At 45.1% G+C, this 17,620-nt stretch overlaps 1 protein-coding gene across 6 annotated transcripts in view; it reads left to right on the plus strand.

Annotated features, from left to right (window-relative positions):
- Positions 1 to 17,620, plus strand: part of ESRRB (estrogen related receptor beta) — a 122,963-nt gene that overhangs the window by 89,002 nt on the left and 16,341 nt on the right. For 5 of the 6 annotated variants that reach the window (XM_039704868.1, XM_039704867.1, XM_039704869.1 and 2 more), the window contains one exon: positions 5,555 to 5,671. The exons of the other annotated variant lie outside the window; for it this stretch is intronic. In XM_039704868.1, the coding sequence (XP_039560802.1) occupies positions 5,555 to 5,671 (117 nt within the window). The remainder of the gene's footprint in view (positions 1 to 5,554; positions 5,672 to 17,620) is intronic. 6 annotated transcript variants of the gene reach the window in all.

Consider the following 17,620-nt stretch of genomic DNA (forward strand, 5'->3'; position numbering starts at 1 on the left):
ACCTGAGGTGAGATGGGAGAACACATCCTGCAGGTCTTTCTCTCTGAACATGATATTTTGATCCCCAGGATTGTACTTCCCATGCTTTGAAGCAGTCAGAAATCTTAAACTGACCTGAAGATTCTCAGTCTGAGCTAGACTGTCGGACAAAAATTTAATCCTGTTTCTCTATCATTGTACTGTTTCATGGGATTTCATATTCTAGTAGCAGTTTGCATTTACCTCACCTGACTGTGAATATTGTGAAATGTGCAATCTAGTGGAAATAGGAGAGAATCTGAATTTCAGACATGTTTAAGTGTGCTGCTATTGGTGCTCAAGAGAGGTCTGATTTGAAACAAAAGATTTCATGTAGGTGAATGTAAAGGAACGGGTGTGTTGCATAAAAGATAGTTTGGGATGTTTATAAATAAACCTTTTTAAATTTCTGTTCCATGGAAATCCTAACTAGTCCTTTCATCTAAATTTAGACAAGGGTAAATGCTGGATTTTTTTTACAGTATAGAAATTCTCAGTCAAAGTCTATTCCTTCTCTCAATAGTTTGCTTAGTAGGTAGAGCATTATGTATCGGTCAAATATATTGTCATTCTATTTTGTTCATTAATTGTTACAACTAGTAGGTAGTTTTGCCTACTTTGAATATTAACTAATAATAGTGCTGTTTAACAATATGAGTCCTTTATTATTAAATATACTCATGACTATGACTACCTTAAATCTATTTTTCATCTTCAAATGGTGAAAATAAAGGCTATTTCTAAAATGACCCATTATTATAATATAAAAGCCCAAAGCTCAGCAAAACATTGGAGATTCAGAGAAAAGAGGCACATTTACCATCATCTTCTGGATAGGAAAGTTGTGTTAGGCAAAGTGCCTGCATCTGTGGATTTCCAGCTTGAGTCTTGCAAGCTTCAAACTGAGTGTAGCAACAGAACTGCTGTGTTGGGATGCCTTTACACCAGTAAGAGGCTTAAAAGGTGGATAATGCAGCTCAGAAGACTTGTAGGGATGTATAATAGGCTTGTAATAAAGTCTTCTAGGGCTTTCTGGTTGTTGTTGTTGTGGTGCTTGGAGTGGCTCCTAGGAAGAGGAGTGGTTGACAGAGGTTTTCCTGAGCAGAAGAGCGCTACAATCCACACTCACAAAGGAGATTTTGTGTCCCTACAGTAGCAGCCACATCAGCTGGGCACTGTCCTGTCCTGTCCTTCTCAGAAGTGTGCCTGCTACTTTTCAGGTGGGAGTTCACAGCTTTCCAAAATCTTCTAAAGCTTACCCAGGGAAAGTGCAGTATTTCATGATCTAGTTGTTGACTGCTGTTTACTATTCACAGATCACCTGAATTAAAAAAAACATCTTTAGTGGAACTTCAACTCTATTCATCTAGAGTTTTCTGTTTGCCTCAGTACATCTATACAGCAAGCTCTGTGCAGAAGTATCTTTTCTGTGGAAGTTCTGTAAAATATTTCTGTGTCTGAAACCCTATAGACAAATTTGCTGCTGAGAGGGAGCCCCAGAACCCCTATCCTGCAAGCTTGTGCAAGGCTGATTTGAGCGAAGTTTTGTGAAATGTCCATGCTTTCTTTTGTGAGCAGGAGCCAGGTGTGCCACCCTGAAGAGCCAAACAGTGCTGGTGTTGCACCTATATGTATCCCATTTTATTTGAATCCTTTTCTTTGAAAGCTGAGGCTTGAAAAATAACTCTTATTACCTCATGCATTACCTCATGCAGATCACTGAGAGATTTTCCTCTGATTTTCACAAAGTACTTCTCCTCACGCCAGGGCTTGAGCTATGATGCCTCAGCTGGAAGGACTCACTGAAGTGAACAGCAATGAAGAAGAAACGAGAAAAAGCAAGATGGGCTTTTTGAGTGTGGATTGCTAAAGCAATCAGAAACTGAAAATTATTTAAGGACTTCCTTGGCTATTTTTATCTAGTCTTTCCTGAGTTTCCTTGCAGAAAGGCTTTCTAGAAAGGTAAAATCAGTAAGCAGGGAGTAGCTTGTGTCCCAAGTGCTGTACTGATTTCAGGCTCTGTTCCCCTGAGGACTCTATCCCTAATTTAAGCAGGAGATGGGTGGGATTTTTCTGTGCTCCCCAAGCTCAGGGAGGCATTCTTGTCTTTGCAGTCCATCCTGTTCCAGAGAAGTAGGGTGACTATAGGGTCTCTTGAATGACCAAGTTTTGGTGTACAATTTTCAGGTGCTCCTATTATGTGTGCACTAGAAATTATGTTCCAAATTGTTTAAAAGTCAGAGCTCTAATTTTGCAGAAAATAGGGTAGATTTGCAGTTCCCCAGCATAAAAATGCATGATCTACCACTTTAATAGTCCTTTGCTGTTTTGTAGCATCTCTCATCTAAGGGCTTTAAAGTACAATTACACCTTAATGAAAAAAGATTCTCAATCTCTCCAAAAGGTAGGTTTGGTGTTCATTTCATTTTGCAGATGAGCAAACTAGGACATGGTGAGGAAGTGTTTTGACCTCCAAGATGATATATGAAGGTTTAGAAGAAATCCAAACTCTGATCTGTTCACTTACCACTTGATTTTTGAAGCCATTTTAAGGTAAATCTTGTGCCATGGCATCAGTGAGGTTCTACCATTTTTTTCAGATCAAATGTAAATATTTTCTAAGTAAAGGAAATCTCTCTGATAAGAAATAGCTCAAAGCAAGGCCTTGTCTATTGAATTATCCCCTTTTTTGCCCCTTCCTTCTGGGGCACATAATCTACAGTTCATGACACAGAGAGACTTGATTCACATTTTGTAGTTGCATACAGGATTTTCCATGTCTGTGTGCACTTTGTGTGCTGACACTCTTCTGCAGGACTTTGCAGCATCCCCAGCTGCTGCAGTGAAGGGAAGCTCTCTCTGAGGCCCTTGTGCTGGCAGCTGGGCTGGTGGTGTGACTGCCAGCCACTGGGAGGCTGTTGGAATTTCGATGAGTTAATCTCATCACTTTATCACAGGGCACTTACAGAAATTACAGGGAGCTGTGAGCAACTCACTGTGCTGGCAGCCAGCCCCAGGACCCATAAAAGAAATTGAGACACAAAAAAAAAAATAAATAAATCCGAGAACTCTGGTAAACTTTTGGAAATGACAGGTTTTTTTCTGGTCGAGTTCTGCTTGGGTAATGCTGATTGTGCCTTCCCTAGTGATGCCCCTGCTTTCTGCAGTAATGGCAGGCATTGCCCCCAGCTGTGGCTCTCAATCTCTGCAGTGCACAGCATCTTTGGGGGCCTGATATAAAACTCCCAGTGCTTCATCTCCTCTGAGGCTCCTTTAGCAATCATGATCCCAGCACAGACGTGTCTTTGAGAGCTGCTTGTTGGAGCTGCACACAGAGTGTGTATATGGTAACTAGTACCTACACATCTCTGACACTCTCCCACTTAGTGGTGATGTGGGATTTCTAGACTCTTTGCAGTCTATGCTTGTCAAAGGATCCAGGGAATAGAGGCATGGGGAAGCTTGGGGATCTGCTTGACACTATGGAGGGACCTTGAGCTGCCAGATGAGAGCTGTCACTGTCTCACTCTGCTATAAAGGCTCAGTGCCCTTACTGTAGTGTCTCTGTGTTAGGGGGCAAATTTTTGGCTTTTGGACCATAAAACAGAGATCTTGCATCTCTCCAGAGCTCTGATCCTGTTTTTGGTGAGAAAGGTTGGCATTCAAACAAAGGCAAAACCTCCCAAAGTGAGACTGTCTGAGTTTTTTCCGAGATTTGTTCCTGCTCTGTTCGTTCCTGTGTGGGGCACAACAAGTATCTGATCATGAGATCAAGGCCACCATACTCGTGGGTCTGTAATGTGCTGGAGCTCTGTGTCTAGGACAGGAATTGGTTTATTACCTTGAGATCTAGCTTGAATCTCAATTTCCAGCTCTCTTGATACATGGCTGGCTATTGAAATTCAGATGCTGCACGATGACGAAATACAGCCTGAATGGAAGCAACTTGTGCAGCACACTCTGCTCTTGCTGACAAACTGCATTTGGGGCCAGATGAGCAGTGGTGAAAGGAATGGGGTGGTTGGGCTGAAGCTTAGGGGGAAGTTGCAAGTGTTAGGATAAAACAAGAAGCAAGAGGAGCAATGTTTATAGCTAGTAGGCTGACCACCTTTAGGCTTTGGGAGTTCTGTGCTCCTGGAGTTTCACTCAGCATGGGCCAAGAATAATGAGATAACAAATGGTGCTTTCTTTCTTTTGATTCAGTGCTCTGTTTTTCCACTGAGAAATCCAGGGGGCTTTCCAATAGCCTAGTGAACCCCAAGGTGTATTTACCACCCCCAGAGATTGATATGTATCAGATTGTTGATCTTTATTTAGAGGAGGGAATGGTTTTACACAAAACACAATAATCCATTACAAAAGTAGGAATAAAAATCAAGTCCTGCCCCAGTATTACTAAACTGTAAACTGTACTTCTAAGCTGATGCTATACAAAGTCCATACTGGGTGTTCTCTCAGCTCTTACCTTCACTTCTCCCTACAGGTCTTATTGAAATATCAAACCTGTTTCCTCAGTTTCCTGCTCTAAATCATTAAACTGGTGTAGAGCTTAAGTACCTTTTTCAGTGTTGCCTGATTTACCAGTAACTAGACTGCCTTAAATGTATTGTCATTGTCAATGCATCAGTGCCAAGTTTAGATTTCCAGTCCATCTCCACAGCAAACATTGCATAGTCCTCTTCAGAAACATCAGCTCAAAGTGAATGGCAGGATTGAGACAGCCATTTGTGTTTGTTGTCTTCTAGTACTAAATAGTTGTTGCCTTACACTGTGATCCAGAATAATTCTACCTACACCCTTTTGTCAGACCCTTGCATCCATGTTTTGGTTATATTCTTGGCTTATAATAAAATGTGATTAGAAATTTGGGATGCTTCTTTGTCATTTTGTCTTATAGGCAGTGTTGAGAGATGATCATAAATAAAAGGGTATGAGGAAAGTGGGAAGAGGGAAAGAATCCTGTGCAGAGGATGAGAGCAGGTGCACAAGGACTAATAAAGTATAAATGTAAAGATTTGCACAGAGAACCCATGTTCATTTTACAGGACATGTTACCCACCTTTCTCAATGCAGACATATTGCTTCCCTGCTACCTGTTGTATGGCAGCTGGCAGGAGGAAGCAAAGAGGACATGCTGTCTCTGAGCTCCCTGGTTGCCCACGCAGGACAAGAAACTTGGGCAGGTGACATCCATCCCACAGACATGGAGCAAGACTGGCAGCAAAGGAAATTCTAGTAATGTCTGAACTGCTCCCACTCTCATCCCTGGACTTCAGGGAACAGGCCAGGTTTCAAGGGGTGCAGCACAAGGGATGATGGCATGCCTGGAGGACACGTGCCTGAAAGCCCAGCACTGCAGTCATCCCCTTGGCTAGGTCAGCAGGGTAAAGTCTCAGAGGACCTGTGTGTAAGTGAATGAGCAAACATGCAACATTTACAGACTGATGGTGGTGGAAATATCTGGGCACTGCAGCCTGTCCCTGGATCCACAGGGAGAACATGATTCCTGGGTGACCATCTCTGTGTTTGCTTCCAGGGAATATTGAATACAGCTGCCCGGCCACCAATGAGTGTGAGATCACGAAACGGAGGCGCAAGTCCTGTCAGGCCTGTCGCTTCATGAAATGCCTCAAAGTGGGGATGCTAAAAGAAGGTAAGACAGAGTCAGAATGAAATTTTTCTCTGTCCCCACAGTGCCTGGGAGTCCATACCTTGCAGAATCCCCCAGGCTAACTACATGCTTGCCCTCTTTGTGTTTCTGAACGTATCCTTCTACAGGCTTTGTAAGAGAGTCAGGATGGGCAGAGACCAGGAGGGCAGTCCAGAGAGAACAGTGGTTCTAGTCAGTGCTCTCATGCTCCATTATTAAATAACTGGAAACTGGTGGTGCCAGACTCTTTCCTTTCCCAAAGGAACCCTGGGCTGGAGGGTGTTTCTCTTCTTGCACTCTAGTAATTTTTCGATGTTGAGAAGGAGAGACTCTTTTGTGATCATTACTAGGTTGGCAGCTCTTCATAAGGGAAGGATGGAGTTAATGCAGAGCTGTGGCACAGTGTGCAATGAAAGTCTGCCTGTATTACCACTCAGAAGACTTTTTGAAGATGGTTGGTAGCATAGGTTTGTCTGGGAGCTGTGGGTCCCCTGCCCTGCATACTCAGCCTGTGTTTGGCTCAGCCTATTGATCTGTTCAGTGCTCTTTGAGCAGTGTTCAGCTGCTCTCCTGTGCTGTTTTTCCTCCCACACCCCCCTTTTCAATCCTTGTCCATTCAAGAGGAACCACAGGGAATTCAGTGGCAATTAAACACATTCTTATGGATTGACTTTAAAGGTTTGTTTCCCTTGGGTCGCTCTGGGAAAGGCAGTGAGAGGAGGAGGGGAAGGAAGGAGAAGCACTGCACATAGCCTTCTGCATTGCTATACCAGCAGAGCGAGGTCCTCTCAGCTTAACCACACGAAACAGCCCCTGGCTGTGGTTATGCATGAGTCCTATATGCTGGAGCCAAGATGCCAGCATACAACTTTTTTCCAGGTCATAACATCACAGCAGCTGGTAATAAATTGTACAATGTCAGTTGAGTGTGTATTGCTTCTCACTAGAGCTCTCTCATTTCTTGAGAGGCAGGTTGATGGCAGCCAGTGTTGTTAAGAATGTAGATTAGACATTAAACCCATTTTGTTCTTTGATGGATGTGTCGTTTCTGTGGTTAAATGTCTTCTAGAGCATACCAGTTACCACAGGGAGGAGATGCAAGCTTCTGCAGTTCAGCCCTTCCTGACCTAGGTGTAGAGGTGGTAGACTCAGAAGATCTTGGTCTCCTACTGGGAGGGAGGCACCTACTCTGTAGTTAGACACCACAGGAAACCTGCTTCTCTTGATATGATAGTTCAGGGAGGAGATGTATCCCATTACCCACTAAAGCCAATACACACTTGTGACACTGGCTGTAGTGGGAGTGCAGGTTGTTAATGCATTCATTAACATTTCATGTTATTCATATGAATCCCACAAAACAGCCTTACACACCTGTAGTGGCCCCAGTCCTTCTGCAGAGCAGCAGCACAGGTTCAGGCTTGCTGGCTGCCAGTGTTTGTGCTGTCCTGCTTCTGAGCATTGAGCCTCTTGGAGCTGGCAGCTGGGGGAGCAGTCACAGGAACCAGTGCTGGTGTGCTGGCTGTGTGGTCAGGGATCTCTGCTTCCAGTTCTGGGAGTTCAGCACTGTTCAGAGCAGGGTCCAGTGAAGGGTTTTATGTCTTAGCCCCAAGTTCTGTCTAAACAGTTAACTCCTTCCAGACCAGAGCTCATCTGGAAAACAGTGTAAATTCACTCACACCCTGCTCTGTCTGAACTCCCAAACCCTGTGGGATACTACTTGTGGCAAACTGAAATTTGACTCTATGCCTGCTTTTGTGCTGAAGTGTATTTAGTTATTCATATAGGGATTGATCAGGCATCATAAAAGTCACTGGGGAAGGGTGGTTTGCTATTGATGTTAGTGTATCTATGATCCTGCCCATAATATTTAGAGCTGTGGAAAATACAGCATAAAGATTTATTGATAGCAATGGGATACAAGAGCACATGATAATATCAAGAAGAGCAGAGGAGACTAGCAATCTGCAAATGGGGGTCCTGTGTCCTAACAGAGAGTGGTCAAGTGATGGTGGGCAGGCATCTTTTTTTTTCTTTCTTTTGCTCAGTATCCCAAGCTGAGAAATAAGGGTCATACTGCTTTGCTTTGCAAAATAATTGTGAGGACCAATTAGTTAACTTTATGTGAAGCTTGGTGGAAGCACAAAGTATTAGTATACAGAGTTCAATCAATACACATCTTTAAAAGCCAAATCCAAGAAAAGAGAAAAATGGTGTCACACAATTTGGTCTCCACAGAGCCAAGAGTTTCTAGAAAGAACAAATCCATAATTGTTTGAATTGCTCAAAATGCAGAATTGACAAGGGATTTCAGATTAGAAAAGGTCCATTGGTCTTTTCCATCTCTCATCTGTCATGCTATTAGCTCATCCATCCCTTTTCTCTGCCAAGGCACGAGTGCTCCCAACTGTACCATTCTAGTAGTTTAACTGTTTTTAAGAAACCCTGATGTTTTGGTTTCCCCAGAGAGCCTATTCTGCAGTCTCCAAACTCTCATTAGGACAAGATGTCTCTTGATATTTGGGTTATGATTATTTTTCCTTTTAATAGATCCACTTCCTACTTTGCCTTGATGTACCTGTCTCATCATCCCTGGGTTCAGCATGGCAGAAGGTTGCTAAGCCATGTTCTTTGTCCTGCTTGATTATCAAAAGTTTGTAGAAAAGCAGTCTTTTGGTTAAAGGCAAGATCTAGAAATCAGTTCTTCTCTTCACAGTTTTCTCCTTGATGTCCTTGGGCAAGCCACTGGGCTTGTAACTCAGTGGGGGTGTTTCTGGGTAAAGAAACTATCCTTTTGCTCAAGAAGAATATGATATCCCATTAGCAACTAGTTAAGGGCTTCATGGTTTCTTCTCATTTTCCTGATTATTGTTGCCATACATGATGCCACTTCCTGCCTGCTGGGCATGTGGCGTTACCTTGTTCTTGAAGCAGAAGGCATCAGTACTCAAAGATGGCAAAAAACAAATACCCGTGACTTCAAGGTCTGCTTTGCACTTGAAATGCTCAGCTTGATGCTGCAGGATACTTGGATCCTCCCCTTGGGGACTGCACATAAGGGTCACCAGACATGTCTTCTCCCTGCATAGGCTGCAGCTAGGCAGAAAGCTGTGAATGTAGCCCTTTAAGATCCAGGGAGACTGGCCCTGACATAGACGTGCAGGTTATTCAGGCAATGCCGAGTGAATGAGGATCAGGGCAGGAAGAGAGCCAATGGAGCAATCAATAGGTGTCTCAGATATCCAGGCCACTTTCTTTAAGAGAGCTCTGATCAATGTATTGCAACAAGGGAACTGCACGGACACCAGAGCTTTGCTGTCTCAGGTTCTCCTGGTGTGATGCTGCAGAGCAGGCAGGACTCACTGGGGAAAGTGGCAAGCAGAAAGCTCTGCCCACGGAGCCCAGCTGGCTCAGATGTCTGAAGTGTTGGCCTGTCTGGCTGTCTGTCTCTCACTTTCCCCTTCCATCTGGAGTGTGCTCCCAGGGGAGCATTAATTAGCCCTAGCAGGCTCGTATAGGAACCTGCTGAATCTCAAGTCCAGCATTCCAGCAGTCTTCATGTAGGGATCCACTGTCCCCAGAAAATCTGTGCTCTGCTGCTCTTTGCCTTGCTGCACCACCAGCCTGCAGGCAATGGTGGTGATCGGCACCTTCACAGCTTTGTCCATTGCATGTCCCTCTGCTCTGCAAAAATCAGGGAAACCAGTGATACTGCTCACCCCAAATAGGGAAGTTAATGTCTGGTGTTGGGGGACAAGTGTAGGAAAATGCCCTGCAACTTGCAGTGGAGAGGCATTGTTCAGAGCTGGGAATCCCGGGGTTTGTCCAGCCCATGGCCTCTTTTTGCTCCCATTGCTGTCTGTCTTGTGCCTCCAATGATGAAATGTAGTTCTTTAACTGTGGGCTCTGCAGAGTAGATCTAGATCTTCCTGGATTTCTGGAATGATAGAGAAATTTCGGCAGTTTGCCTGCTCAAAACCTCTTTTAAAAACTCAGTATACCATGTCAGTTTTAGGAAGAATATACCCTTGCCATTCACGCTCTAGCCACCCATAACCTTTCTGTTCTACAGCAATTTGCTTGTCTTCAAGAGGCAGATGTAATTTCAGATGACACAATGCTTGTGTATGTGGGCTCAGAGGTTTCATTTTGGACATTGGTTGGCTGGTTAAACAGGAGCTCACAACTTTGCCCTCCACACCTCTGCTGCTTCTCTGAACCTGGGGCACCCCAGGTCCTGCAGAACGTGGGGCACCTCCTCTTCTCTGACCTTGGTATCTGTAGGCCTGTTTCTTCTGTATTTTCTCATGCCTCTCTCTCAGCTCCTTTTACCCCTTCTTGAATTTGTTATCACAAGGCACCACCAGCATTGCTGAGCTTTGGGCGATGGTGGGTTCATTTTGGAGCTGTCTGGAGTGAGCATAGGGGCAGTTTCTGATGTCTTCTCACAGAAACCACCCCTGCAGTCTCCTGCTACAAAAATTTTGTCACATAAATGAAGTACTGCCCATGAAAGGGAAATGTTCTGAGATCATCAGAAGAGGGTTGGGGATAACAGGTGAATTGCAATGAAACATCAAGGCCTCTCATTACAGAACTCATCTTTGGCTGGAAATGACAGGCAAGTGGAGGAGAGGCAGTATCAGACATATCAAACCATGGCACACCAAAGAGAACAGACTGGCTGTTGTCTGGCTGTTTGGTCCTTTCTCTTGTGAAAGCTCTGCAGAACTTTTTCTTCGAAGGATTGTATTGTTTCTAAAGCTGTGTTGTTCCCTGTTTTGTGCTGGCACATCTGCAGAGACCCAAATGGAACATAAACAGTTCTGAAAAGGAAGCAAAGCTGGGTCATGAAATGCTTTTCATGAAGTGAATGCACATGCAAATGTGTCACATCACAGCAGAAAACCACACAGCAAAAAAAAATGTCTGTTAAAAAAAATCTCATCCAGGCATTGAAATGCTGTTAATTATTCCCCCAGCCTTGGAGTCTTATTTTCCTTCTTAATGGAAGTAATGTATATTATGTTGCTGAAGATGTCCTCTGCTCCCTGCCAGTGCTGAGACTTGTCTCCTCAAGAGTCCTGCTCATGACTGAGTCCTAAGTGCAACTTTCTGGGATGTATGAGTGGCTTCTGCCCAGTTTCTTGCAGACATCACTGGCTGGCTTCCAAGGAAGAGAGCAAAGACTGAAAGGGCCCTGGGGATGTGTCCTGTGATAGACCAGGTATACTTTAGTTCAGAAAGTAGAAGATAGGAGTTCTCAGGAGTACATGCACATGCTAAAAGCAGAGGATTCCTCGGATAGGAAACCTACCCTGTATGAGGTGTTTTACCCCACTCTGAATGTCTTTGAAGGTAAGTTGTCCTCAGCATTGCCTCCTGGCTCTCAAGAATCACCCTCGTGTGGTGAGGGTGAAGTCTAAAAATAAAAGGAAGGAAAGTAGAAGCATCTGTAATCTGGATGCAGAAAATGGAGGCTTTTCAACAGCAAGAGAGAAGTTAAGCAATTATCCTGTAAAGACATGTGATTTATCTTATCTGCATGACTCTTTCTTCCCAAAACTGTTATGCTGTACTAAGCTCAGGTACAACCATTCTTTGCCCAGGTTTTGTTCCTTTGCTTCTAATGCATTTCAATAAGAAATGCTAGAGAACATGCAAAAATTCAATTCAACAGGGAACCCAAATTATTTGCAACAAATCTCCCAAGCTCTTGGACTCCTATCTGTCTAATATAATTTCTGATGTAAAGTTTGCTGGAATGTGTGGATACTGACACTGCAGCACCAGGCAGGGAAATAGGCAAGAGAAGTCTACAGAAGAGAGCCACAAAGTTCATTCAGCTCATCTTCCCGTTCCCTTTTCCTTCCTCTTCCTGGTGTCTTTGGGAATACCCTGCCTTCCAGAAACTTGCAATAACCTGGTAACCCTTGTGTTATCTAGTACCTGCATCTCTGTGAATGCTGGAGGTGATCCCCACTTCCAAGATGGTGAGACTGTAATCTCCAAATTTCAGAAGCAGCTATCTCTTAAATCCATTTCCTCTTCAAGACCCTGGTTAATTAGGAAAATCTGTACTCAGTGGAATTGCCCTTGTGTTTATTCCTAACTCTTCGGTTTCCCTCACCAGCTGCTGATGTCATAAATTTTTCACAAGGAATGAAATGTGTCATCCTGGACAGACTTGGCTGTGTGATGTAAATTCGATGCGGTCATGTAGTATCTGAGTAAGGGATTCCAAGCATTGGTGATTTCAAACCACTTCCACTTACAATTTTGCCTTCATCTTCTACTAAAATCCAGATAACTGAATCAACAGCAGAGCTCCTTCTCAGCAATGTAACCAAATGGAGGTTGTTTAATTTCTGTTTTCAAGTGAAAGAATCTCTCAATGGAGCAACGTGCCTCCAGCAGCCTCTCCCTCCTGCCCCCATTCCCTCTTCCAGACCATGTATTCTCAAAAAGATATTTGATTTCAGTGAAAGCTCTGCTGACATCCCTGCAATATGCTTGGGCTCTTGCTTTGTGCTTCCTGGGAAGGATGAGGGCTCCTCTAGGGACCCTGGGTAATTGGGTTAGTGGCCAGCTCATGTCAGGAAATTAAAAGGTAGCCCCGATCAGGTTGCTGCTGTGTGCGATTTAATGGCTTTGTATTTATAGAGTATTCTGCCTCCAGCCGCTGCCAGATATATCACTATTGGAGGAACCCAAGTGAAAAAAGAGAACGAAAAAATGATTTTTCTTTCTCTGAAATATCCTTGTGTTTAAAAACAGACAGGCAACCCCCTGTCCTTTGAAATGGGATCTCTGGGAGCAGTGAGTGGCATCCTGATGACTCTATCTTCCCCACCCAACTATTTTCCAAGGTATAAATTGAGCATTTGCAATGTGGCTGGAGCTGAGTTGTGACAGAGAGCATGTGCTGCCTTTGGCAGGTTGATGGTAATTCTCCAAAGAGGAGGCCTCCAGCAGGTGGATTGTTCACAAATTGTACCTTGGGCTGAGAGCACTTGGTGTCTCTTTTCTGGACATAAGAATGGCACACCCAGGACCATCCCTACATCTTCTCTCTTATCTAATGGATTATGAATCTGTTTAATTTGGTTCCTCTCATTCATTTTGAATCTTACCACACCTAACTAGATCTCCATTCTTTTAAACATTGAAGTCCAGGTTCCATCAATATACATCTAGGTGGGTTCAGAGAGGCATCATCTCTACATAGGTTTATAATAAATACTTTGTGTGTTCTGTCACCAAAACTGTGCTTAGTGCTCTTATAATATATACAGAAAAGAGGAAGCAGATACAAACTGCAACAACCATCCTGGGATTTTTAGAACCCAGCCGTTGTCCTAGAAGCTTTTAGGCAGTTTTGACAACACAGCAGGTATGATTCTTCAATGTAAGCAAGAACGGGATGGGACTAAATATATGCCCCCACTGCTCTACAGTAACTTTAGGCATGTGCCTCTGATAACCTGTGTGCACCTGTGACTCAGCTCCGCCGAGATTCTCAATCCCTTCCCCTGACTCACCTTTGAGGACTTTGCCAGCTCTTGACCTGCAGGGTATCCTGAGAGGATCTTTATTCAGAACTTCCTGGTACAACTGTGCCAATTTAAGAATTCAGCAAGAAGTGGACGGTAGTTCTTAGCATTAGAAAAGCCACTGCTGAGGTGAGGACTGGAGATGTTTCAAGGCTCAAGCAGAGTTGCTGTTAGAGGCTGGACAAAGCAGAGCATGCTGTGTAGGTGGGTCTAACTCCCTGTCCTCTGTGGATTTCCATCACAAGTAGACCTCTTTCCATGTAGTGGTGGGGGCTTCTCCATTATGTCACATATCAAAAATTGTTGTTCTTGATCCATACGTATGCTGCTCTACCTGTTCCAAAATCTGCTCCACTGAAATACACTGAGACAGAAAACTGGGATATAGGTAGCATTCACCCCACAGGGTTTCTTTTGGTACTCAGTGAAGAGAAGCATCTGTCATGATACCTCCTCAGGTAAGTGTCTGGCCAGTGAGCTGAATGTGGAGGTGCCTTTTTCTCTGTTGTGGGTCAAGGGAGCCCAGTTGCACAGAAGGGATCTATCAAAGTCTAAAGTAAGGTAAGTTAAATCACACCTAGGGATGCAGGTTCCTCTAGGCAGCAAACACTGCTTTGGGGCTTTATTTCTGAGTTCTTCCTCTTGGAAAATCATTGGACTGAGGCTTTGTCATCTTTTAGGTCCTGTTGTGAAAGGCAACCTTGGTCTTTTCCTGGCAGGTATGTGCCTGCATCTGTTCCTTTTGCACAGTGCCTCTCAGCCCTCAGCTGTGCAGGTATTGTGACCATGGGTGACAACCAGTATAGCTGCTGACCTGCTTCAGACTGTTTGGAGGGCTGGGAGGGAAGCAGTCAGAGGAGAACATTTGCATGGACCATGGATACAGGGTGAACACATGGGTGTGGGCCTTATTACGGAGAGTTGTCGCAGAGAACAAGGTACTGAGGTATTCTTTATTCCCATTTGCCTTTGAAGCCCTTGTTAATTCCTGAGTTTCCAGAGGGAGCAAAGTGAGAGGGGCTGAGCATGGGAAGAAAGATGTACATTTGAGAGACAGCAGTGGCTGGTGCTGCAGACAGCCCTGCAGAGCTGGCAGCCATGGAGCTGGCACTGGGAGAGGAGAAGGACTGGTGTGAAGCTGTGTGGGTTCCACCTGACTCTGTATGCTTTGGACCAACCGTTTGGGACATGCTGCTTGTGTTTCTGTGTGTGAGGAGCTGACACCTTTTGTCACTGCTCCAAGGCATCTGGGAGCCTCTGGGACCAGGTATCATCAGGTATCACAGGGCTAACCTGTCTCTCTGCATCCAGGGACTCTTCAGTCTGACAGTGAAGAAACTTTCCTACCTGACTAACATAAGCCTGAAACCATCAAAGGTGGAAGACGCTGCAGCATCCTTCTTGAACTGATCTAATTTCTCTGTAGGCTCTTGTAGGATGGGAGATGGATTTTCATCTCCACTTCCCCTCACCCCAGGATAGTTCTTCACCCTCTTTGCAAGTGTAATTTCCAGGCTTGGTCACCTGCATCAGCCTAGTCACTGGGTTCTTCTGGTGGTGCTGATTTGTGACCCCCAAGTTGCTTTCCTGTATTTCAGATGAGCTGGGTAATTGCATCAGTCACCTACCAAAAGACTCTCTAGGGGCTGGCCTCTTTTTACCACAGTGCTAGAACCTAAGAGTAAAGGGATCTTTTCTCATTCCCAAACTGGAATCTGAGTAACAGAAGAGACCTTAGTCAGTTTGCAGCCTCTCTATTCCTATTAGGCAGAGATGCTTTTCCCTACAGTCTGTTGTTTTCTCCATCTTGGCAGGCCTGACTTTTAATGGTCATCTCTGCTTTCTGTTTCCTTGATAGGCTTCCTCCTGGCTCACTCATCCCATTACCACATGCTGTTGTCTCTCCTGAAGTTCAGAGCAGAAAGGAAGAGGGGAATTTTGTAGGAGACACTTTGGATACAACCCTTCTCCCTTCCTTCCTTTCTTCTCTGCTTTTAGCCTATACATTCCAGCTTCCTTGGCCAGTACCAGTCCATGTACTTTAGACTGCAGCTCCCAGAGACAGGTGCTCTGCTACTACAGAGCACCACCCCAGCTCAGACCCAGGGAGAGCAGTGTGGAAACTGCAGCTCAAGGATTAGGTGGGCAGTGGACACAGCACCTGGCTAGTGCATCAGGGAAGCTCAGCAAAAGCAGCCCTTTTGCTTCCTGGCCAGCATTTGCCCTGTGTTCCCTTTGGTTGTGTCCTTCTTGGTCTAGACACATATTGTGCCATGCAAACTCAGTAGCTTGGCTCCTCTGTTAGCTCTTTTGGCAAGATAGATCTTTCTGTTCCTATCAATCCATGGGCATGTGATAGGACTCGATGGAAAGTGAGGTGAGGCTGGTAATTTGACACGACAGCTGATATTGGGTCTTGACTGCATTTCCCACTGGCCAGGGCTTAGCTTCACAGAGCTTTTAAGGGTATTTTTAGTCTCCAGAAAATAAAAGAGAAACTAAACCTGCCTCTGTGTGCTGTCGCCTCTGCATACTCGGCTATTTTTACTTCCGACAGTCTCGGCCTGGGTCCAGCTTTTAAAAAAAGATGGAATTATTTTACTTCCATTAAGAAAAAAACCCCAAGGCCTGATGTTATCAAGTCGGTAAGGGGACATCTGATCCCAAAGTTGTCGGGCAGACGTCTCTCCAAGGGGCATGTCAGAGAAGTGCAGGCAGCTTGAAGGATCAGCAGATCAGCTCTCCCACTGCAGAGGCTTGGTGCTGGCACAGACCTCTGCAAGTGTGCTTGGAACACGAGTGGCACCCACAGGACACTTAGAAAACTGACGTCCCTGCCCCGGCAGGATGCCGAGCTGAGATGTCCTGCACGAGTCCTGGCCCTGCCCTGTCCCAGGAAGGAGCTTGGGCAGGCAGGGGAGCTGAGAACAAGCTCTGGGGGAGCTGGAACTCAACCCCTGGGGTGTACACCAGGGTCAGCTCCATAGCTAGGTCAGATGAAGGGGACTTTTATGCAGGGTCTCTCAAAAGGTAATGAAATTGAATGAACAGCAGCAGTTTCTTGCCATACAGGGGAATGGGAAGAAAGGGCATGTTTCCAGAATAGATAGCCTTAATTTGAAGGAACTGCCAGCAAGATAAGTTATCAAGGGGTGGTGCTTTCCAAACTTTGTCCTATACTGTTGATCTCAACTCCTTGCTGACACAAAGTGGGGGTCCAGGAGTGCCTGTGGTGGTGACATTTTTGTACCATGTCTTCTCTCCTTTGAACTGGCCAGTTGTGATTCATGTGAGCATGGGGTTTGTGCAGGAGCTTTATTTTGCTGCTGTCTTGTTGTGAGGCTGCAATCCTCTGTAAGTCTTGAGTATGGACAGCTGCATCTCATGCATGGCTGCTGCACCTTGCAGTTAGTGCTCAGATGGCTGCACATGTGGTGTGAAACCTGCCCTTGTGGTTACAGTGTACGTGCCCCTCAGCTTTGCTCTAGCCCTCTCTCTTTCGTATTCCTTTTCCTTACATTCTCTCACTTCCATTCATATCCCAGCTTACATTCCCCTCCACTTCTTCTCTGCATAGTGTTTTCCTTCATGCTGCTTCTTTGAGCTCCCCCACCACACCTCCCTACTCCATTTTAATGTTTGTCCTTTAGTGTCCCTCTCAGAGCTGCACTGTAACCAGCCTGCCTGTCTTAAAATCAACCACAGAGGAAATCAAGCAGAACAGCAGGCATTAACCTGAGTACCTAGATACCACAGGTACTGATTTTTGGCCATGCTCTTTCCTTCCATCTAGATATGACTCATTAGGCTGTCAGATCTTTAGAAAAAAGGATTGTACCGTGATGCTTATGTCTGGAGTGTCACAGCCAGGGACTTGGAGGGTTGAAATGCTTTTGTTTACTGTAGTCCCTGTCACTGTAGGCTACAGTACCTGTAGTCACTTCACTCAGCAGCTGGAGCTGGCATGTGCTGTGGGGGGCTCAGCCTGTTCACCAGCTCTGCGGCTGGAGCGATGATGACAGGGTAGAATTGTGGCTCTGCAAGTGCTGATTGAAAACGTTTGCCTCAAGGAGTGTCACAAGGGAAGGGGAACAAGAGGAGGACAAACACTTGTTCAAAATTAACAAGCTGAAGTCCTTGGGCAAACAGACCTCTATCTGCTCAGTAGGAGAAGGAGGGATGGAGGGTAAATCTCTCTGCGTCTTTCTTATCTTTTTTTAATGCACTTAAGTCCCTTGTGTCCTTATAATCTGATTGAGGGTCCCTAATACTGCTGCAACCTGTGCAGCCATTTCTCTGCCAAGCACAGGAGGATGGCATTCTCCTTGGGAGGAGGAAACAGGCTCCTTCCCCCATTTTCTCCCTACTCCTCCTTGTTCCCCCTCCTGCTGCTTAGCAA

The sequence above is a fragment of the Passer montanus genome, unplaced genomic scaffold (assembly GCF_014805655.1).
Source record: "Passer montanus isolate IOZ18808 unplaced genomic scaffold, ASM1480565v1 scaffold18, whole genome shotgun sequence".
Classification (NCBI taxonomy): Eukaryota; Metazoa; Chordata; class Aves; order Passeriformes; family Passeridae; genus Passer; species Passer montanus.